The 22,009-nt window shown below is 58.8% G+C and overlaps 1 protein-coding gene across 1 annotated transcript; it reads left to right on the top strand.

Moving 5' to 3' along the window:
• The first annotated feature begins 6,326 nt into the window (after positions 1-6,326).
• Positions 6,327-17,988, top strand: FBXO41 (F-box protein 41). Its single transcript, XM_059818166.1, has 12 exons — positions 6,327-7,048; positions 9,885-10,095; positions 10,464-10,543; positions 10,672-10,982; positions 11,133-11,374; positions 11,793-11,908; positions 12,165-12,317; positions 14,425-14,520; positions 15,540-15,658; positions 15,886-16,044; positions 16,763-16,878; positions 17,926-17,988. The coding sequence occupies exons 1-12, from the start codon at positions 6,327-6,329 to the stop codon at positions 17,986-17,988; spliced, it is 2,388 nt and encodes a 795-aa protein (XP_059674149.1).
• The last annotated feature ends 4,021 nt before the right edge of the window (positions 17,989-22,009 follow it).

Raw genomic sequence — 22,009 nt, 5'->3', positions numbered from 1 at the left:
ACTGCAGGAACTGAGTCGTTTTTACAGCTCCTGTTCCAAGGAGGGAAAAAAAACATGTACAGAAAGAAATCTCCACCAAGATGGGGTTTTTTTTATATACCCAAACCCACGGACATCCTGCGTTTGTAGCGACCTGACTGTGATTTCCCCTGCCAGCACTTTACGTGGAGCTCCCGACCGGTTATTTACCGGCCGCACGGTCGGGGGCTGCGGCTGCACCGGTCCCTTCTCCCGAAGGACAGAGATGCTGCCGGGCACTGGGCAACCGGTGCGTAACGGTCCCTTTGGAAAGGTGATGTCGTTATTATTACTATTTTCCTGTTTGTTTAAAAAAAAAAAAAAGAATCTATCAGGAATATTAGAAAATTGTGTCTATTTTTCTAATTAAAGATTTGAGCTGATCGACGACCTTGCTGGGGTTGCTCTCTGCCTTTCAATCCCGCGTAGCAGCCGACGCCAGTGGTATTTCTGTTGTGTTTTTGACCTCTGGCTGCCGCGTATGGGGAAAAAGGTGCTCAAATAATCAGCAGGGAGAGAAAAAGCAATCAGTGCAGCAGCAACCCTCCTCCCGAGCATCCCCAAATCCCCAGGGTGGGCGGCTCATCCCGGGAGAAGGGTCTTGTCCCAGGACAGAGCAGGGAAGGGATCCCTGCTCCCTGCTGGTGGGTCCCCCTCTGAAAAGGGGGATGTGGCTCCGGGGTTATTCCAGTGTGGCCAAGCCCTGGAAGGATCTGGCCCTACTTGGATCCAGAGCCGGTGGGTCCACTGTGGGGAGCCCCCACAGCCCTGCCGTGGGGTGTGGATGCCCCACGTGCCCTGGCAGGCTTCACCCACAAGAAACGGGGTGAAATACAGCTCCGCTCCCCATCTTTATCCTGGCATGTCCCCAGGGCTGGAGAAGATCCAGGCACCATCAGGCAGAGGCAGGCAGGATGCGGCCCCCTGCGAAGCCGGGGGGAGGCCGTTTGCTCCCTCCCTTTTGGTATTTTAAACGGCTGAGAAATGTCGGTTCCCTTCTCCTGGGACCAGACAGCAGTCCGATGGCTCAGGAGGAGATTTTGCAGCCTGGAAGGTGCTGCTGATAGCAAAGCCTCCCTCCTCTGGTGGTTAAAAATCAGCCAAAACCATATATTCCCAAAAATCTCATCCTTCTAACAGGAGATGCTCACTCGGATGGGGCACATCGGTCTTCGGTTTTAATTAATTGGGAGGAAAAGGTGCCTGCGGGAACGGAGGGAGCTGGGCAGTGGTGATGGGGTGGCACATCCCTGGCTCAGGGCTCGGCAGTCGTCATCGGTGCTCAGGCGTTTTGGGGATTATTGGCCTTTTCTTGTGGAGGGGAAACTGAGGCAGGGAAGGGGCACTGATCATGGCTGCAAATCTGCTCTCTCCAGCAGATTTTGTCCCCTCCCCCAGTGCCGGAGAAGGGGGATCTGCCCCCCCAGCTGTGTTACGGAGGAGGGAGGTCTCCCTCCCCAGGTTCCCTCATGTCCCCCAGCCCTTTGCCGACATGTGGGCTGGAGCATCCCGGGGTTAAACCCCGGTTATACCGTTATCCCAGCAAAATCCACTGCCCGGCACCAAGCTTGCCGTGGGGTGGGAGGAACCCGTGGAGATGGGGTGGGAAGCTGGGCAGGGGACGTGGGGTCCCTGAGGACTGCTGGCAGGGATGGGATGGGGCAAGGGGCCAGAAGGAAACCTGGTTGAGGGGGAAATCCTAAATGTCCCCTCGGACCTGTCCCTAAGAGCCCACACCTCTGATGGCACCCAAGGGTGCTCGCGCCTCTCGGGTGGGCACCCATTAGCCCCAAGCACTGCTGGCCCCAGCAGCTGAACCATCCCATGTGGGTGGGAGCCTGATCCCAAGCGAGGACCACTCCGTGGGATGCAGATGACCCCAGGCACCAGGAAAAACCCTTTCTCTTGGGGGACACCCCCAGATAGCGTTAATAAGGACCTCAGCACCCCAGTTTCCATCAGGAAGAGGCGTCTTTTGGGCATCTCTCGGTGGGACATCAGCTCTCGCCGGGCAGTGAACAGCCCTGCTTTCCCCCGCGCCGCTGGCCATGCATGATGCATGAGGCCTTTATTAATACCCCTCCAAAAGTGTATCTATTATTGATGCTGCGTCTGAAAGCTCTGCAGAGACACCCGGGCTCGAGCCTTCACCCTCTGCTCCCCTGGCCGGTGCTGCCGAGGAGGGTGGGAGGGAGGAGGGCACCCACCACGGCAGCTGGGTGCAGCTGCTTCTGGGGTGGGACGGGACCAAGCACGCACACTTGTGTTTTTAGGAGAGGAGAAGCGGTTGCAGCCCAAAACCTGGGACTACTCCGGGATGGGGACAACCATTCATCCCCAGGCTGGCAGCATCCTGGGCCTGACGCTGCCGTCTTCCCCCGCGTCCGCATCAGAGGCAAGAAAACCCGGCGGTGCTGGATGCCTTCCGCGCTGGGGACCAAGCTGGGGTGCTCGAGGACCAGGACAAAGCCAGGACAAAGCCAGGGCGATCAGGGATGGGACCAGGACCAAGCCAGGGATGAAACCAGGGTGTGCAGGGACTTACTGGGGACCAAGCCAGGGATGAAGCTGGGGTGCTCAGGGACCGTATCAGGACCAAGTTGGGGACCAAGCCAGGGTGCTCAGGGACTCAAGCAGGACCAAGCCAGGGATGAAGCCGGGGTGCTGAGGGACCATCTCAGCACCAAGCTGGGACCAAGCCAGGGTGATCAGGGACCATCTCAGGACCAAGCCAGGGATTAAGCCAGGGTGCTCAGGGACCAGATCAGGACCAAGCTGGGGACCAAGCCAGGGATGAAGCCGGGGTGCTCCGGGACTGCCTCAGGACCATGTTGGGGACCAAGCCAGGGATGAAGCTGGGGTGCTCTGGGACTGTCTCAGGACCACACTGGGGACCAAGCCAGGGATGAAGCTGGGGTGCTTAGGGACTGCATGAGGACCAAGCTGGGGTCTCTCCATCCCTGGGAGAGAGCCAGGGACCAAGCCAGGGTGCTCAGGGACCAGAGCAGCACCAAGCTGGGGTGCTCAGGGACTGTCTTAGGACCAAGCCAGGGTCCTTGCAACTGTGGGTCCAGCCCGGGATGGGAAGGAGCAATGCAGGCACCCAGGCTCGGCCACACACCCCACGCCGGCTGGGCTCCCCCAGGGGATGCTCTGGGGTGATCCCAGCCGGGACCCTGCCAGGGGCAGGGGCGTCACTGGGGGGGGGCAAGGGTGGGATTTGGGGGGCAGGGGAGATGCAGGATGAGGCCGGCGGGCTGCCGCATGGCAGCAAGGCCCGGCGGAGGGCCCGCGGTGTTCGTGGGGAGACAGGCAGAGGGAGCTGTGAAGGAGGAAAGCGGCAGAGAGAAACAGTCCGGGCTCAGGCTGCAAAGGAGGAGGAGGCGGCTGCTAGCGCTCGCCCTCCCTCCTTCCCTCCATCCCTCCATCCCTCCCTCCCTCGCCCCTGCCTTCGCCATGCGTACCCCTCCCTGAGCCCCGCCGCGCCCCGGGGACCCGCCGTCCCCAGGGTGCCCAGCAGCCCTCACCCTCCCGCCACCCCACCGGGGCCTTCGGCCTCTGCCCCCTTCCTCCTCCTCCTCCTCCCGCAGCCACCACCCTCCCTCCTTCCCCAGGGCCTGGCTGGCATGGAGGTGCTGGCCGCAGGGAGCCGGATGCTTCCCACTGCTCCTGCCTCCTCTCCGGGCTGCATCCCTCCTGCCCGGCATCCTTCCTCCCTGACAAAGCCCTGAGCCGCTCAGCAGCCGCCTCCTTTGTGCACCGGAGCGGGTGTGCGTGTTCCGTCACCCCACCGTAGCCCCCCGGTTCGCTCCGCTCGGCGGCGGGGACGGTGGCGGCCGGCGGGGAAGCGGGAGAGATGCTGCCCTCGCCGGAGGAGCCAAGCGCGGGAGGTCGGCAGCGAGAAGCAGGTATGGGGCGAAGCGGGATGCTGCGCTGGCAGGCAGTGGCTTATCCCCAGGCTGCTCCTCGCCCAGGGCCCCCCGGGAGCAGGGGGACGCAGCGGGGACAAAGCCACTGGCAGGAGGTGAGGAGCGACCCGCCGCTCCTTGCTGCAGGTGCTGGGGGGCTAGATGCACCCCGGCTTTTCATGCCCACCTCCCACAAGCCCCCTCTGCGCCTCATCCCCAGCCACCCTGACCCACCGCGGTGCCCCCACCCCGCTCCTTCCCACCCTGCTGCCATTGCAGCCCCAGCCAGGGAAGGATGGGGACCAGCGGGCACACGGCATCGGCAGCAGCCGCCACCCCGGCAGCGTCCGCCACCGCCACCCCTCTTCTCCATCCCCCCCCTTCCCTCTTCAGCCAGGCAGTGGAGATGCCTGCTGGTAATTTCTTGGGGGGGGGGGGGGGCAGGAAAAATGTTAAACAATGCAAAGAAAGGATCCATGATGAATCGCAGGTAGCGGCGCCGAAGCAGCCCAGGGATGGGTTTCACCCGCTGCTGCAATCTCCCGGCGGCCGGGAGCATTTCCCGGCTCCGGATGCCTGTGGGCTTTATTAGCATGACCGCCGTAGTAATGACTCCACTAATAATTTCCTTAAATCCTAGTCATTGCTGGGGGGGGTGGGAGGGAGGAGAGGTTTTGTGGTCAGGGTAGGACCTGCCCAGGACAGGGACTGGGCGATGTGTGCATTCGGACCCGCCTGGGCTGGATCCTGTCTTGGCTTATGGCTGGAAAATACGGAGAGAGGCTGATCGGGTACCCCAGGAGATGTGGGCAGGGATCCAGGCCTGAGATATCCGTGGCACGATGCTGTGGCCCCATCCCTACAGTGGAAAAGCGCTTTCTCATCCCATCGGCAGCAACCGAAGTTGCCGGCGGTGCTTTGTGTTCGCCAGGTTTCGGCCGGTGGTCTCCCAGGCGGGGTTAACGTGCGAGGGTGTGTTTTGTAACAACCCCAAAACACAGCCAGGCAGTTCCAGAAATCCTCCCAGCACATCTTATTTTTATGGTTTTTTGCACGGATTTCTTGCCTTTACTGATTTTTCCCTAAAAAATGGTTTCCCAAACCTTGTGGCCCGATTGTGCCCTCCGAGCGGGGTGCTGAGCCTCAGGGGATGCTACCCTGGGGGTGGGCTCACCAAGGCTGGCGGTTATGGGGTGCAGGGGGGCTCGGCGGTGTTTTAGGGTGGTGGGAAGAGCCCTTTGTGGGATATTGCAGAGGGATGAGCAAGGGATGCTCCCACCCACGGGTGCCCTCAGTGCTTTGGGGTGAAAGCATTGCAGCAATGCACCCCGATGTGTGCTTGTGCCTCCCAGGCTGGAGGGGACCACAGTGACCTCCCAGGCTGGATTTTTGCTGGCTTATCCCATTTCACAAGGGTGGGGTTTACCCCCCAATGTCTTGGAGGATTTTGTGAGTGGGGGATAAACCAGGTCCCCATGGGGACCCTCACTTGCCCAGGCATGGGAAGCCCCCATGTCCTCTGCATCGGACAGCGGGGGGGTCCCACAGCCCCGGAGGGGATCACTGATGAGAAGTCACTCTTGGAGATGAATCCTGCTGTGCGGCTGCACAGGCTGATCTAGTAGGAGTGGGTCACCCTTTGCTTGGAGAAGGTGGCTGCCAGGAACCCAGGCCCAGTGTCAGATGCAGGGATGCTCCTGCGGCCTGGAGACCCCTGACACTGCAGGGACTCGTTGCGTGGTGGTTGGGCAAGAAAGCACATGGGTCACCCCTCTCTGGCAAGTTCAGGGTGGATGGAGAGAGATTTTCCATGAGTTGTCCACCTTCCTGACAGCTGTACTCCTCCCAAATGACTGTCAACATTCCCAATGGTTGTGCACCTTCCCAAGGGGTGGGGGACCTTCCCAACGGTTATGGATCTTCCCAAGGGTCGCATACATTTCCAAGGGTTGTGCACCTTTCTAAGGGTTGTGGATCTTCCCAAGGGTTGTGGAGCTTCCAAGGGTTGTGGAGCTTCCTAAGGGTTGTGGAGGTTCCCAAAGGTTGTGGGTCTTCCCAAGGGTTGTACACCCTTCCAACGGTTGTGCATGAGTGGGAGTAGGATGGAGGCAGAGACGGGACCAAGAAGAAGGACCAAGGAGGGACTTCTGGGGACCTGCCATCCCTGTATCACTAACCTCCCTATCTCTTCCAGCGCCTGGCACTGGCCGATGCTGACGTACCCCCAGAACTGCCAGATCCCCCACTTCCATCCCAGGGCTCTAACCCCACCATGCCCCAGCAGAGCCGCGGCCCCACCGCCCGCGGTTCCCCAACCCATCCCATGTGCCACCGGTCCATCCATCCCGCGCCATGAGCGGGGCCCTGCGGTTCCCCTGCGTCGGGGCACGTAGCTGAGGGATGGCCTCGCTGGACCTGCCCTACCGGTGTCCGCGGTGTGGGGAGCACAAGCGCTTCCGCAGCCTCTCCTCGCTGCGGGCGCACCTGGAGTACAACCACACCTATGAGACCCTCTACGTCCTCTCCAAGACCAACAGCATCTGCGATGCTGCCGTCTTTCCCCTGGCCGCCGACGGGGCCTTGCTGACGCCAGCTGCCCGGCGGGACTACTTTGAGAGCACCTCCTTCCAAGGCAAGGACCAGCGCTTCTCCTGCGACCTCGTCCCCGCCGAGGAGCTGGAGCCGGCCCCGTCCTCCTCCCCTTCGCCCCGCTATGTCCACGAGATCGAGATCCCGCTGACAGAGATCTTCACCCGGGGCAAAGCCGTGGCACCGGCCCCCCCGCCGCCGGCCACTATGGACGCTGCCTACGAGGAAGGCTTGGCCCGCCTGAAGATCCGAGCCTTTGAGAAGTTGGAGGTGGACAAGCGGCTGGAGAAGCTGACGGAGGAGGTGGAGCAGAAGATCGCCTCGCAGGTGGGCCGGCTCCAGGTGGAGCTGGACCGCAAGAGCTCGGAGCTGGAGAAAGCCAAGCAGGAGAGCCTGCGGCTCAGTCGGGAGAAGCAGGAGCTGGAGGACCGGGCATCTGAACTGTCCCGCCAGGTGGATGTCAGCGTGGAGATGCTGGCCTCCCTCAAGCAGGACCTGGTGCAGAAGGAGCAGGAGCTCACCCGCAAGCAACAGTGAGTCCTTTGCCCCTCTCCCGGCTGCAGGGTGGGGGGAAATTGGTCCCTGGTGGCGAGCCCTGAGGAGCCCAACACCATCACCAAACCCTCAGACCAAGTGCTAGGGCACAATCCCCTTGGCAATGGCCAGTAGCATCATCTCTCATCAGGTTTTGCATCTTCTCCCACGCAGGCAGTGTCCACATAGACCTGAGCCTCTCTGTGACCAAGTTGGGTCACGTCATGCCAGACCTTGTCCCAGAGCCACCAGTGCCCCCAGGACATGGCCAGGCTGGAGATGCATGTGGCCATCCTGCTGGCCTGCCAAGGAACATGGTGGTGGCCATGTTGCTGCAGCCCACCTCTAGTGCCAAAGGGTGTCCCCGAAAACGAAGGCTGGGTTTTGGGTCTCCACAGCTGAATCTTCCAACCCTATACAACCTGAGCAATCCCATCGACCTGTCCCATGGTCATAAACATGAGAGGAGCCGCCTTGGCCATGCCTAATTCAGAGTTTTTCTCCCAGAAGGAGAGTGGTATCGCCCGAGCAGTGTGACCTCCATTTGCTGTTAGGACCGTGGCACTGTCATCCTCATTTTCATCCCATGTTCCTCACTCAACACCCCCTTCCCACCCCAGCGCTGCTCCTGAGTTTCCCTCCAGTCAAACATTGGGTTATTTTGCCCATCAGTGTTGCTCAAGCAAAGTAGATCTTGTTCCTCAGGAGTTACTTAGCAAAGCTGGAGGCCACCACGGGGTCCAGAAAGTCAGTGAGGAGCAGGTTAGTGGGGGACAGTCTTGGCTGTGCTGGGCTGGGAGCACTGGTGGGATTCCTCAAGGACTTGTCTTGATCCCCACCATCGTCAGCATGTTCATTGATGACTTTGACTCCAAAATAATGACTGTGGCTCAGAAACAAGGTTCACAGGATTTGCTGGTGGTGGGGATGGTCCTGGGGTGAGGAGTGGGATGGCACTGGGGCTGGATAAGGACAACACCTCTTGGTTTGGATTCATGTGTATGGGACAGGCAATGGGGAGGTTTGGGGGCTGCCATCAGCTGCCTCATGGATGTTCTCCAGGGGCATCTTGGAGATGCGTGGTGACAGGATGAGGGCCAACGGCGTGAACAAGTCTGGAGCAGGGCCTGGAGAGATGTGAGAGAGGGCAGACGGAGGGTGACCGATGGGTCAAACGTGTCTTGTTCAGCCCGTGGCAGAGCCTGGACACCGTTACCACCTAAGACCCCTGTTTTTATGCCCCAAAACTACCTCCTGGACCTCCCTTTCCTTAGAGGAACCCTCCTGCCCCTTGACCATCCCCATCGGTCCCCAAACTCCTCCAGCCAGAGCAACAAAATCACTTGCCAGGCTGCAGAGGAAGCACGTGAAGAGCTGATGACAAGAGGCAGTTTTTTTCCTAGATGTGGGGAAAACATTAGAAATAATTTTCATCGGCAAAGATGGTTTCACACTTCCCCAGAACAAAACATTGCCTGGGACATTTCCCAGACCTGCCAGTTCCAAAACACCATGAGGCCGTTGTCCCCATGGGAGGCTTTTTGCTCCTGGGCTCTGTTTGTTTTGCATAGGGTGTTTTTCCACCTGGTCCATGGGAATGAGAGATGCAGGTGATAACTATCAGCATCACCTTACATCCGCCCGTGCCAGCGCCCCATTTGCCTTCCAAATCTCCTGGGGGCCCTCACTAGGAGTCTTCCCAAATTGTTGCCAGGGAGCTCCCAAGCTCACCCTGCAAATGGCAGGTTTGGGGGCAATTAGTTGGTAATTAAATGGCAATTAATAACCAGCAACAGGAATTACATCGCTAAGGGCTGCGCCCTGCTTTTCCTTCGCGTTCCTGTGCAGATTGGTGTGGCCGGGTGTGCACGGCCGGGTGTGCACAAGACAGGCGTGCAGAGCTGTGTTTGTACATCTGCAGGGGTTCATGGATGCTGAGTGAAGGTGTGAGAGCGGTTGTGCACATGTGCGTGCGCACCGTCGACCGCGCGGGTGTGACGGGTGCTGGGTGTGCACACCACCGACCATACGTGTGTCTGGGGGGGGTGTGTGCATGTGCATGCTCGTGGTGCTGCCTGCATTGTGTCTGGCTGTGCGTGTGTGTCGGGGTGCACATCTGCATTTGTGTTTTCATGGTGCTTGTGCATGGGAGGGCGGCTCTGCGCGTGCGTGTGGTGCGCTTGTGGGTGCGCACGACGGCTGTGCGTGTGTGTGTGCCTGGGTCTACACGCGTGTGTTCACGGGGCACGTGCATTTGCAGGGGTGGAATGGCCGTGCCTGTTTTCAGGACGTGTGAGTGTTTTTGGGAAGCGGATGAGGTCAGTGGGTGCGTGTGCGCCTGGGCACACGCGTGTGCAGGGCAGGATGGGGCCACCTCGGGTCGCTGAGCTGCTGGCACTCCATCCCTGAGCTTGCTGCATTTCGGGCTGCCCTTAAGGTCTTTTGCTTCAGCCTGTCCCAAATGAGGCAGGGTACCACTGCCATCCTCCTCCATCATCCCGCCACACCATCATCATCCTCCTCCCTCCACTCCATCGCGCTCAGGGGACTGACCCCAGTCCTGGGAGCAATGTACATCCCAGCGAAGATGCTGGGGACGTCATCCCCCCAAAACAAGGTGGCCACATCCAGCCTGCATGCTGGGAGCATCCCCTGGTCCCTGCTCTGCCCCGAACCATGCCCAGGAGCCATCTGGGTTGGCACAGACCCACATCAGGCTGATGATGAACTGGTCCAGATGTGCACAAGCATGCCTGATGGCAGGCAGGGATGGAGGTGCTTAACAGGGACGGGTGGGAAAGATTTGGGGTGTCACCCGCTGGTCCTTCCATGCAGGGAGGTGCTGCAGATTGACCAGTTCCTGAAGGAGACGGCTGCCCGCGAGGCCAACGCCAAGGTCCGCCTCCAGCACTTCATCGAGGAGCTGCTGGACCGGGCGGACCGGGCTGAGAAGCAGCTCCAGATCATCAGCAGCAGCTGCGGCACCACCCCAAACGGCAGCCTGGGACGTTGCGGCACGCCGGGTGTCAAAGCCGCCGGCCGACCGGTACCTCCGCGGGCACAGGCACGGGCACCCCAGCGGCTTCGGGCACGCACCCATGTGGCTTCTCTGATGGCTGCAAAGGGTTGAGCGGGGAGGTGTAGGGACCCCCATCTCCTTCCCACGGGGAAATGGATAATCCTGGGTGGGGGGATCCCAAAGAGAAGTTGCTGCTTGGTGCGTCTGTGTTTCCGTGGCGAGTGTGGGCAAGGCACTGGGGCGATGCTGGAGATGCTCTTCTGCGTCCCACTTGGGCATGGCCTCACCCAAAAGGCAGCTGGCACTGGGTGGATTATCGGGGTCGTCTTCCTCGGCTGCACCAGCCACATTTTGGGTTTTGCCACATTGGCTCCTCTTGTCCCGTCTCCCCGCAGAGAGATCGGCACCCGGGACCAGGGGCAGCTGTGCATGGTCCTTATGGCGTGTCCAACCAACGCTCCTCCTCCAGCACTGGGTGAGTCCCCTATCCATGCTGCCTGTTTGGGATTTTAACTGGATGCTTGTTTTTTGGTGGGCGAGGGGCTGACGGGAAGAGGATGCACACCCTGGCGAGCGCTGAGGTTGGGCATCCCTGTTCCCCAGGGCCTCAAGCCGGGCGAAAGCCGTGTCGCAGAGCTCAGGCTGCTACGACAGCGACAGTGCAGAGCCATGCCCCACCGACGATACCGCCGACGGGCATCCCTACCTGGTGCGGGATGGTGCCCGGGGCTCGGGGCTGCGCCGGCAAGCCATCCAAAACTGGCACCGCCGGCCCTACCGCAACAGCACCGAGGGCGAGGAGGGCGACGTCTCCGACGTGGGCTCCCGCACCACCGAGTCGGAAGCCGAGGGCTGGGAGCCGGAGGCACCTGGATCCGCTGCATCCCGCCCCGGCGGCAGCTGCCGGCTGACGGGTGAGACCGGGCCGGGCTCTTCTGGTGGGGTGGGAGGACGGGGAGGCTGAAAGGTGGGGGACGGGGATGGCTCCTCAGCTCTGTGAGGAGCATCCCTTGCCCGCCGTCCTCCCCAGCCGCCAGTGGCAACTGACGATGGGTGTCCCACAGCCAGGACCGAGGGGGCCGGGGGCAAGGCGGGCCGGCTGGAGAGGGGCAGCCCGGGCCACTCCAGCGAGGTGATCAGCCCTGAGATCCTCAAGATGCGGGCGGCTCTTTTCTGCATCTTCACCTACCTGGACACCAAGACCCTGCTGCGGGCGGCCGAGGTGTGCAAGGACTGGAAGTTCGTGGCCCGGCACCCGGCCGTGTGGACGCGGGTGCTGCTGGAGAACGCCAGGGTGTCCTCCAAGGTACTGGGGATGGGGATGACACTGCCCGGGGCGAGACCTTTCTTCCAGAAAGGTGAAGCTGTGCAAGCATCTCGCTTGTGTTGATTGTCATGCCATTACAGTCATGGGAACACGGGTGCACAGAGCTGTGTGCCTGCACCAGCAGCTGGACGCATTGCACGTTCAGACGTGCATGTTTGTGGGTGTGAGCTCATGTGTGCAGGTGTTTTCACGTGCTTTTGTGGTCACATCTGTGACTGACTCTTGCGTGACCTCATATGTGCATTTTCCCATACTTATGGCATGTGTGTGTGCATGCAGAAATGCCTCTGTGTGTGCACATGTGTGTGCAGAGATCTGCCCAAAGACAGCTAAGGGTGGGTGGCGTGGGGGCACGCCAAGAGCATCCCCCTCGGTGACAGCCACCCGTGTCCCCCAGTTCCTGGCCATGCTGTCTCAGTGGTGCACCCAGATGCACTCCCTCACCCTCCAAAACCTCAAGCCACGCCAGCGAGGGAAGAAGGAGAGCAAGGAGGACTACATGAAGAGCACGCGGTGAGTCCCCGTGTCCTGGGCACCCTCCTCCCACAGCCAGAGCTGCTGGTCCTCAGGGATGATGATGCTCCATGAGCCTCAACGCCCCATTTCCACTGGTGGCCATTCATCGCACACCGGCTTCTGCTGTGGGTTTTGGGCATCCTGGAGCCACGGATCCCCATGGCACATGTCACCCTCCTGGGGTGGCCCTGGGATGGCTGTGGGGAGCGTGAGCATGGGCACCCATGCCTGACCCTGCCTCCGTCCCTGGCAGGGGCTGCCTGGAAGCTGGGCTGGAGTCCCTGCTGAAGGCGACGGGCAGCAACCTGCTCATCCTCCGCATCTCGCACTGCCCCAACGTGCTGACGGACCGCTCACTCTGGCTGGCCAGCTGCTACTGCCGGGCCCTGCAGGCTGTCACGTACCGGTAAGGATGGCCACCGGCTTCCCCGCCTTGGGGACTGTGTGGTTTCTTGGCTGGGAGAAGGTTGGGAACATCCATGGGATGTGCTGGGATTCCTCTGAGGCCCATCCCCATTCCTTGTCAGAACGCAGCCCATCTGGCCAGGTGCGAAGGACCCGCCTTTCCATGTCCCCAGCCCAGCAACAGCCCCGGTGTCCAGTGTCCCAGTGCAAGCTGTCCTTGCAACTCTCATCCTTTTCTGGCGTGTTCCATGCAGATGTTTCCCTTCCAGCTCCATTCCCACCGTCCTGTTACCAATCTCACCCTGTTGGAGGCGTGACCAGTGTCTTGGTATGGGGACGCTGCTTTATGTTAGAGAAGGATGAAGAAGAGGTGCGCCAACACCGGGGCCCAGCGAGGTCCCACCTGTCACTCCCTGATGAAGTCTTCTAATGGGGAGAAGAGACCTCAGGGTCCCTCTGTCCTGGGAGGGAGGAACAGCTCTGCCATGGGATTGCTAAGACCCAACTTGGAGACCTTGCCCGAGAGCAAGGACACAAGGCCCATGATGGTGTAGGTCCTGGAGAAGGTCACAGGTCCTGGAGGAGATCACTGACTGCTCCTTGTTCTTGGCCACCTTCCAAAAGCTGCCATGGAGACAGGATTTAGCTTTCCTACACTCTCAAGGAGGATGATCCTTGCTCCACTGCGCCCTGCAGATGACCACTTCAGCCTCTGCATCCCTTTCATCTGCAGCAGACGGATATCCTTGTCCAGCCCAGGATGGAGAATCCTTCGGGTGGGAAAGCACACCCAGCCAGCTCCTCCGTGTTGGACCAAGCAAGCTCAGACATGGCTCTGATCTGGGGATCCCACACCACGAGGCAGCCAGTGCTGCCGAGTTTAACCCAAAGACTCCTCCATCGGCCCTTCCAAGGGCGTTAGAGCAAGTCCAAGCGCTCCTGGCACATTGCTAACCTGTGACTCTGACTCATGCTCTAATTAACCCGCCGCGCTCGCAAGGGGCTTTTGGCAGGCATCTTCAGTGGAGACGTGTGAAATGCTCAAGATAACACCCATCACTTATTTTTAGGCTTGCCTGAAGTTTTGAAGTAGGTCATTTAGAGTTAGGAAGTGTGGCCTCAGTCTTCGGGAGGGAGCCCAGTGCAGTCAAGCAGCCAGGGGCCTCTGTCTGGGCTGGTAGCATCAGGATGACACTCTCTGACATCTCTCTTCCATTGACTCGATGCAGGGAGCCAACGGCATCAGCGAAAGCTCCTCTGAGCCAGTGGCACAAAAGTTGTGTGGCAGGCAGCGTGGCTGCGCCTGATCAGTGCCATGACTCATGATAAACCTACACCTCCACTATGCCCCTGCACAAATCCAGCAGCATCCCATGAGGTCTGTTTTGATACCTCCAAAAAGACCAAGGACGAGCCCACAGCAGACCTCTGCAGTGACATTTGGCCAACAGCCACCTATAGATGTGGTAGCACGACTAAGAGCTGGTACAGAGGCCATGGAGGAGCCACTCCCCTTGGCTGGAAGTTGCCACCCATCAGCTGAAACGTCTTTACCACCTCCTGGCACCTTCCCCATCCAGGCTGGGCAGGTGGCAAGTGAAACCAACCCAGTGGGATCTGCAGGGACGTTATATTTGCTCTGCAAGGGTACACAGCCTGGCAGCCTCAGTTCAATCACTTGCCACCTTTGCATCTGGAATACTTCTGCCTTCACCTTCAACCTCACCTTCAACCATCAACCTCAACTTCAACCACCAACCTCACCTTCAACCACCAACCTCACCTTCAGCCTCTACCTTCAGCCTTGCCTCCAAACTCATCTTCAATCTCACCTTCAGCCTCACCTTCAACCTCACCTTCAACCTCACCTTCTTCTGTTTTTCTTGACATTGCACATCCATAGGCACAATTCCAGATGGAAATGCCTTCAGCCTGCATGGGTTGGTGTTAGGACTGTCTGGTTCATGGGCAGACTGTGGGTTATAAATAACGACCAGATTTGTACCTCCAGGTACAGAGAGACGTAGCAGCATGGAGGCTGCAGGCACAGCCCCCGGGGCAGCATCACTGCCAGTGGGGGCCACCACGTGTCCTCTGTGTTGTTCCAGGAGCTCTACGGACCCCGTGGGTCATGAAGTCATCTGGGCCCTCGGAGCAGGTTGCAGGGACATCATCTCCCTCCAGGTCGCACCTCTGCATCCGTGGTAAGAGTCATGCTAGGAGGAGGGCAGGCTGAGTGTGAGGTGCACCACTGGGCTGGAAAGAAATTGGGTGCCAGATCCAGATTTGCTTGTGGGGCGGTCCTCGTGGGATAAGCAGCAATTCTGGAGGCCAGTTTGGGGGACTGGAAGCTCAGCCCATCCCTCCCTGTGAAGGCTGGGAGCTGTTGGGTATAGGCACCTCCCTGCCGAGCCAGGAATATTTCCTGGGAGGCTGCTAACACCAGAGATGAAAGGGGAGCCATGATGGATCTGGTAGGTGACACTGAACATCAAACGCTTGTCTGAGCTCCTCACTGCTCATATAACAGCAGCCCTGAAGGGCCTGGATGTTTTTAAAAGGGTGTCAAGTTGCTGCTTAGGGAGATGACTGCAGTTGCTTTTGCTTTGGAAGAGCATTTTGGGGGTGTGAAGGTGCTGGCAGTCCCCCCCCTTGCAGCATCTGGGTGCTCAGGAGTTCATGGCTCACAGAGCAGGTCCCTCGGCTCCTCGCCTCCGTGCCATGGGGCTGCCTCTTGGGCATTTCTTCTTGTCCTGGGAGGTTTGTTGCAATGTCATGCCCCCCGTCAGCCTGGAATCAAGGTGGTATGTCTCTTAGCAGGAGAAGCTGGATGTCAAGTCCCTAATGGCTTGTTTCTTCCCTGGGGGAAACAGCACATGGCATGTAGGCTTCTCCGCCTGAGCTGGAGCTCCAGGCTCCTGCTACTGGTTTGATCACTGCAAGCAACAGAGTTCAGAGCCTGATTCAGATCTCCGAAGGTGGAGGGTTTGGGGCAGAGGGACTCCACTGAGTGCATGGACCTGCCCTGTCCTGGTTGCAGCACGGCCCAGGGTGGTTGCTCAGATGGAGATGTCTGCTCTGGAGACACCTCCTTACAGTCTGGCGACCCCCAGGTTGGTGGGGTGGGAGAGGTCCCATCCCCAACGCCACTCGTGGGACCACTCGTAGGGGGGACGAGCTTTTCTGCCAGCCCTCCCCAGCTCTTTCTTCTTCATCTCCCCAGCCAGCAGCCGACGCGTTTCAGCAACCGCTGCCTTCAGATGATCGGCCGGTGCTGGCCGCACCTGCGGGCTCTGGGCGTTGGAGGGGCAGGCTGTGGCGTCCAGGGACTGGCGTCCTTAGGTAGGCAGCTCTCCTCTGATGGGACAGGGAGAAGGGGACCTTGCTGGAGGCAGGGTGTACCCCTAGGAGGTGCCCCATGGGGATCTCAATGGAGAAGACCATCCCAACGACCATGGGTGCACCCTGCCCCTCCTTGCTGCCACCCATCCCTCCTACCACCCCGTTCCCACCGGCTGTCCTCATCCCTTCCCCGTGGCATGCTGATGGCAGGTGGTCTGTCCTTCCAGCCCGAAACTGCATGCGACTTCAGGTCCTGGAGCTGGACCATGTGGCAGAGATCAACCAGGAGGTTGCGGCGGAGGTGTGTCGAGAGGGGCTGAAGGGGCTGGAGATGCTAGTTCTGACCTCAACACCGGTCACCCCCAAAGCCCTGCTGCACTTCAACAGTGAGTAGCAATGCCAGGGGGGAGTGCGGAGCATCGTTCATTGACCAAAAGGCCACCAGATATCCAGATCCATGAATGAGACCCTGCCTTCCAGCCCCACCCAGAGGAACCCACTGCTAGCACTGGAAGGTGCTGGCAGCTCCATGGTGAAAGTTTTCTAAGAGGGGATCCAACAGCCCACTGCCAAGGATGGGTTAAGAAGAGCTGATCTTGCCTTGGGCCACAGGGAGGATGGAGACACTCCCTCCATGCTCCCCCCCTCAATCTCTGGCACACCTGAGGTTCACCCTAGTGTATCTGAGTTTGGAGTCACGCCATTTACTGAAGCCATATGCCAGGACAGGAGCTCCTGGGGGGAAAGAGATCTGCAGCCGGCAGGAGGGTCTGTTTGAGGTGCTGTTCCTGGTGGTCATGGCACATGTGACTGGTGTTGGACTTGCTGGGAACCCACCTATCTGGGTAGAAGAGTAAGGGTTTCCCAAGTAAGAGGTGGGACTGCTGAATTGGGATGGGACAACCGGGAAGCATCTCGTAGACCACCATCCTTCCTACAGAGGTCTTGATCACCAAGAGTGGGTCTCCTCCATCTTCAGGATGAGGTTTCCCCAAATGCGTAAGGCTTTGAGGAGCACTGGGTGGGTTTTGGGGTCCATCCTGGCTGCGGGGAGGCTATCTCCCCACCAGGTATGGTGAGAACAGGCAGTATCTTTGCCCCCAGGTGTGTGCCGGAACCTGAAGTCCATCGTCGTGCAGGTGGGCATTGTGGACTACTTCAAGGAGCCCCACAGCCCTGAAGCCAAGAAGATGTTTGAAGAAATGGTGAACAAACTCCAGGTAAAGGATGCCATTCCCGGGTCACCCATGTGTCACCAGTCTCGTGTCCCCATGGGGTCTGAGGACAAATTCTTGCCCACTGCTGAAGTTCCTCAGTAAAGAACATTTTAGCTCACTAGGGACATCCTGAAGGCTTGCTGTCCTTCAGACGCACACACCCCAAAGGCTGAAACAAGATCTAACATGCTGTGATCCCTTCCCCGGGACTGCTTCTCTGTGGGTCTCTTCCCCGGGGCAGGAAAGGGCTGTTGCCTCCTTCGCAGGGCCACTTACTTGCCGAACACTGTGAAGTGATTTAAAATCCACCCGTGAAAGCAGAAATAGGGTTAATTTTAGTTAGGTTGAGTTGCAGACCTTGATAGCTTGTGATGGTTAGCAGGGCTTGGGCTGTCCTCGATCCATTCAAGGTCTCCAAGGCAGACATCTCCAACCATGTCCAAGGGGAAAAATAGGTGCCTCCATTTCACTTCATCCTCTGGTTGACTTCATCCTGCAGTGGGTTGGGCTCCCATGGGGGCCTAAGGCGAAACTCCTGTGAGATGCAAAGCAGGACTTGGGGACAGAGGCCCATCGGTGCAGTGGGACGGGGTTAGATGGCTCATGGCTCCACCGCCAAGCCCTGGCATGGGAACAACAGCGGGCAGTGAGACAGACCCACGTCTGCCCCCAGGCTGGGGGTCACCTTCAAAGAAGAGCCATTTTGGAAGGGCTTTCCTTGCGTGGCCGCCCACCGCCGTGCTTGCAAATCCCACCTGCCCCTGCATGTTGATGTCATCTGCCCCAGACTGCTACTGTCCTCTGGAAACAGCGTTTTTAACCAAGCAGAAAACAAATCCAGAGCTGGCTTCAAGGGCATGGGATTAAGAGGCGTTGAGCCAGTCCTGCAAGGAAGCCAAATCCCCATGGGATGCGGCGGTGGGGATGGGACCAGGGTGGACCCCTTCCCATGGTGGGGATTTGAGATGTCGTCTCCTCTCTCTTGCTCAAGCTGTGGGGCAGCAAGACTGCCAGGTCCTGCACCGACCGTGCTCTCTGCTCCTCTTCCAGGCCCTGAGGAAGAGACCCGGCTTCTCCAAGATTTTACACATCAAAGTGGAAGGAGGCTGTTAGACCTTCAGGGAACCACAAAGCACATTCCCTCCTCTGCCCGGCAGAGCCAGAGGCCCCGCGAAACCAAACCCACTGTCCGCTGCTCATCCATTGCCGGACCTGGAGCACGGCGACGCCGGCCCATGCACAAAAAAACCCCAAACTCTTGCAGGCCTTAGTGACTGGCAGCCGGTGCTCGTCCCCGGGGCCAGCTCACGGGCGAGAAGGTGCTACTTAAGGAAATTTTTCGGCTGCCCGAAGAGGCAGGGCTATGCTTTTTCCCGGGAGGGAAGATGGCTTCAAACCCCCCCGCGGCTGCTCGTTGCCAAGGATCCTTGTTTGGGGAATGTCTTTTTCTTCAAACTCTCTTTCTGGGGGTTTTTTTTGGCCGTTTGATGGTGTGGGAGATGAGGATGGCTCAGCCTGTCCCTGTGGGCTCTTTGCAGAGCGCTGGGCTCAGCGCCGCTGCGTCACGGCTGGACCGTCCCCATCCTCTCCGTGGGCTGGTGGAGGTGGGATGGGAAGGGGCCGTTCCTCCAGAGGAAATGGTGCCCAGCATTCCTGCAGGGTTTCCGCTCGTTTTCATTTCATTTGTTTAACAGAGGGGCACCCAAACCTGCGTAAATACTACCCAGAAACCAGCAGCCACGACAGCACAAGCCTGGATGGCAGAGCTGCATCCCGGGGGCTGTAGGAGCCAGAGGACACCAGGAGAGGTGGTTGCTCTTCCAGAGGTTTCCAGCCTCACCTCTGCTCCATCCAAACTTTCCTGCCAAGGCAATAAACCATCTCCAAAATCCTCGTCCACCAGGAAACATGGGTCATGCTTCTGCCCCCACCAACATCCACCACCCACTCAGGCTTCCTCCGGAGAGAGTTGTCCCGTGTGGAGAGAGGGAGTGGCATGGGACACCCACGTTTGCCACCTCATCACCTTCCCGAGCAGCCTGAAGGAGAAGCCCTGGCTAAATTATCCTGAAATCCAAAGCTGCTGGTGAAAGCACCAACCCAACCGCCCTGGTAGATCCCTTATCTATGACCACGACTGGTTTTTTAATTCTGCTTTTTTCTTCTGGCTGCCTTCTGCCTGCGAGGACATCATCACCCCCAAAATACCCTTCTTTTTCCAAAGGAAAAGGCTTTTGAAAGGCATCCGGCAGGGTCAGGTGTCTGCATCCTCCATCCCTGGGGAGAAGGTGCCAGGAGGTGCCCGCGCCATGGGGGACACCCATTGCAGCACTGCCAGCAGCAGGGACACACCGGCCTTAACCACAGCCCCCTGCCACCCCGAGCCCCAACCAGGTGTGCTTGGACCCGACATGCTGAACAGAGAGGAGCCAACTGGGAAAAGCAGATTTTGGGGGCTTGTCCTCTTCTCTGGACCATCGTTAGAGGTTTCGGAGCCTGTTTGCATGGCTGTGAGGAGACAGCCCTTCCCAGGGCATCTCCCCTTCCTTCAGCCCTCCCAGGGTGATGGGCTGCCATGGAGCATCCCCCCAAGAGGGAGAAATCTGCAGACCCATCCCAGTACCACCTTCCTCATATACGGTATGAAAGCTGCAGACCTCAGCTGGGGGCTTCCAGCACACCGACAACCCATGAGGACCCCGACAGAAAATAAAATTGATTCCAAATCGCTGAAGCTGGTGGTGGGCTGGAGGCAGCTCCTGAGTCTCCACCCCCAGAAGGCACCTCAGGAGACCATTTCATCCACCTCTCATCCCATCTACGCTGCCTCCTCCAAAACAGGGTAGGGTTTTTTGGCCATAAGCCCCCATCTGAAGCACCTCCATTCCCCCGCTGACTGCAGCTTTCCAGGAGAAGGCTGTTCCCTGTATGCACAAAAGGCGGGAGCCCAAAAAAATACCTGCGAGAAACTACTGCGTCCCACCACGCCCCCATGGGCAGCATTGGACGAGCTCCCCGGCACCAGGGATGAGCTTCTTGCCATGCCTGCCACGGGTTTACCTCCACCCCGGGGAGGCTGGGACACACGTAATCCAGGGGCAAGAGGAGCAAGGGATGCCCCAACCAGCAAAAAAAACCACCCAGCAAAGCTACAACACCCAGGGACCACCCGGCCACCATCCCACGAGCGTGGTCCCAGCGGAGATGTCACCATTCGAAACGGCGCAGAGACTTGCGAAATTCCCTTAAAAATAAAAACAAAGTAAGTATTTATTTCTATAAAGAAAAGAAGGAAAAAAAAAGATTTTAAAGGAAAATTATATACTCAGCATGTTTATACACTCTATGCTTAAAGACTATCGTGTTGGAGAGTCATGTCCGAAGACTGAAGGTGGCTGCTCCGGGTTTGCTGCTAGCCTGCGCCCGGCCCCTCGCCGGCTCCTCCAGGCCATGGGGAAGGCGCGGACGGGGTGATGGAAAGCAGGAGGAGATGTTGAGGACTCTTGGAGAAACCTTCTGTGCTCGCCAGTGAGGCCGGAGCGGCTGCTGGTGCCGTCAGTGGCCGTGTCTGCCGGTGGCGGTGGTGGCGTGGAGCGTCGGCGGGTGTGCGACGTCCCCGGCCCCCCGCTGCCGCGAGGGTTTTTGTAAGTGACGGCAGGACAACCTCACCCGAATCTGGTGCTTCGGTGTGTCGCCCAGACCAGACCAAACCATCCACCTCCCCTTGGGGCATTCCCAAAAAGTCCAACTTCTGGCTTAGCAAAGCCACGTTTTTACAAAAAACCTGTGATGACACAAGACCTTGAGCAGGTTCAAGGATTAGAAGATGGAAAGTGGGGTTTTTTCGCCATTTTGCTTGGGATTGGACAGGTCCCTTCCTCCTCCTCCTCCTCGGCTGGGGATGAAGGTGGCTGGCACAGTGACACAGGCTCGGTGGTAATGAGAACCCTGCGTCTCCCCAGCCCTCCCGGTGGCTTCTAATTGCCCAGGTTGTTGATGGCAACGAGCTCATTAACGGCTCTGTATTTCTTCCACTGAAATGTCATATTGATGGTTTCCCCGCTGCTTTCCCTCCCCATCCCGCCGGCGCGTGGCCCTGTTGGCTCCCCCACAAACCCCCATCCCTACAGGATGCTCAGGCGACGCTGCCTGTGGCTGTAGGATTCACCGCGTCTGTCGTAGGGTTTCCCATTTCCTTTGGAAATGATGGAGATGCACAGAAATACCAAATCCTCTGGGAAAGCCTTGAAATCACACAGTGTGTTCAGGTGCTGGTAGGGAAGGGGCTGCTGCAGTGTGAGCTCAACCCCATACTAGACCCTAGAGAAGCCCCAGAAGGGCTCTGCGATGACAATCCCCAGCAAAAGCCAGGGCACAGCCGCCCGAGCCGGGGGCGAGCATCAGCGGCAAGCAGCTTTCGCTCGGGGTCATGGTGATGGCCAGATCTGGCGGGGGCTGGATGGACAGTGCTGCCGGTTCCTGACGTCCCATGGGTCCGGTTTGGGGGGGATTTATTCCTTTTCTAGTGAGTTTGCCCAAAGTTTCCCCATGGCCAACGCTCGCGACATTCCTCTTCTCTTGAATTTGGGTGCCGGTCAGGGATCTCAAGAGGGACAACACCAGCAAAGCCAGCTTGGGGGCCAAATTTTTCCCAAATCCATGTTTTTCTGTCTCCTTCGTGTGTTGGATTTTGCTCATCATCCATCACTCCGAGCCCCCAGGAGCTGGGGGTGCTCCGGGGAGCGGCTGCCTCCTCCTGCCTTCAGCCCTGCGCCCCCGGCTTGGGGGTCCCAGGGGTGTAAGGTCTCCAGGAAAGGGGGAACCCCCCAGGCTGGCTCCATCCCAGGAGGATTTTAAACTTCTTTATCAAGCAAAGGCGGCAAGAAAACATATCCCACCTCTCGCCATGTGTCATGGTCCCAACTGCCACCCAGGGCACAGCCACGGCCGGGTCTTGGACAGCTTGTTTGGATCCTCCAAAAGGCTCCAAATTTGGTTAAAACAGAACAAAACAAGAAAAAAAAAAAAAAAAACCATGAGAAATGTTGATAAAGTGGTTGAACAAGGTTTTCCCTCGGCTCTTAGAGGAGCCCACCCCAAGGAGCTGGTGCATGGCTTCAGCCTGTCCTTTTGG

The sequence above is a fragment of the Gavia stellata genome, chromosome 5 (assembly GCF_030936135.1).
Source record: "Gavia stellata isolate bGavSte3 chromosome 5, bGavSte3.hap2, whole genome shotgun sequence".
NCBI lineage: Eukaryota > Metazoa > Chordata > Aves > Gaviiformes > Gaviidae > Gavia > Gavia stellata.
Note: the sequence above shows the minus strand (reverse complement) of the source record. Positions and strands in the feature narration are given on the sequence as shown.

Bases quoted from the DNA above. Each gene is read 5' to 3' on its own strand.
- FBXO41 (XM_059818166.1), top strand. From the start codon at position 6,327: ATGGCCTCGCTGGACCTGCCCTACCGGTGTCCGCGGTGTGGGGAGCAC. The intron at 14,521-15,539 runs GTAAGAGTCATG...TCATCTCCCCAG, and splicing joins GTCGCACCTCTGCATCCGTG to CCAGCAGCCGACGCGTTTCA. The intron at 16,879-17,925 runs GTAAAGGATGCC...CTCCTCTTCCAG, and splicing joins AAATGGTGAACAAACTCCAG to GCCCTGAGGAAGAGACCCGG.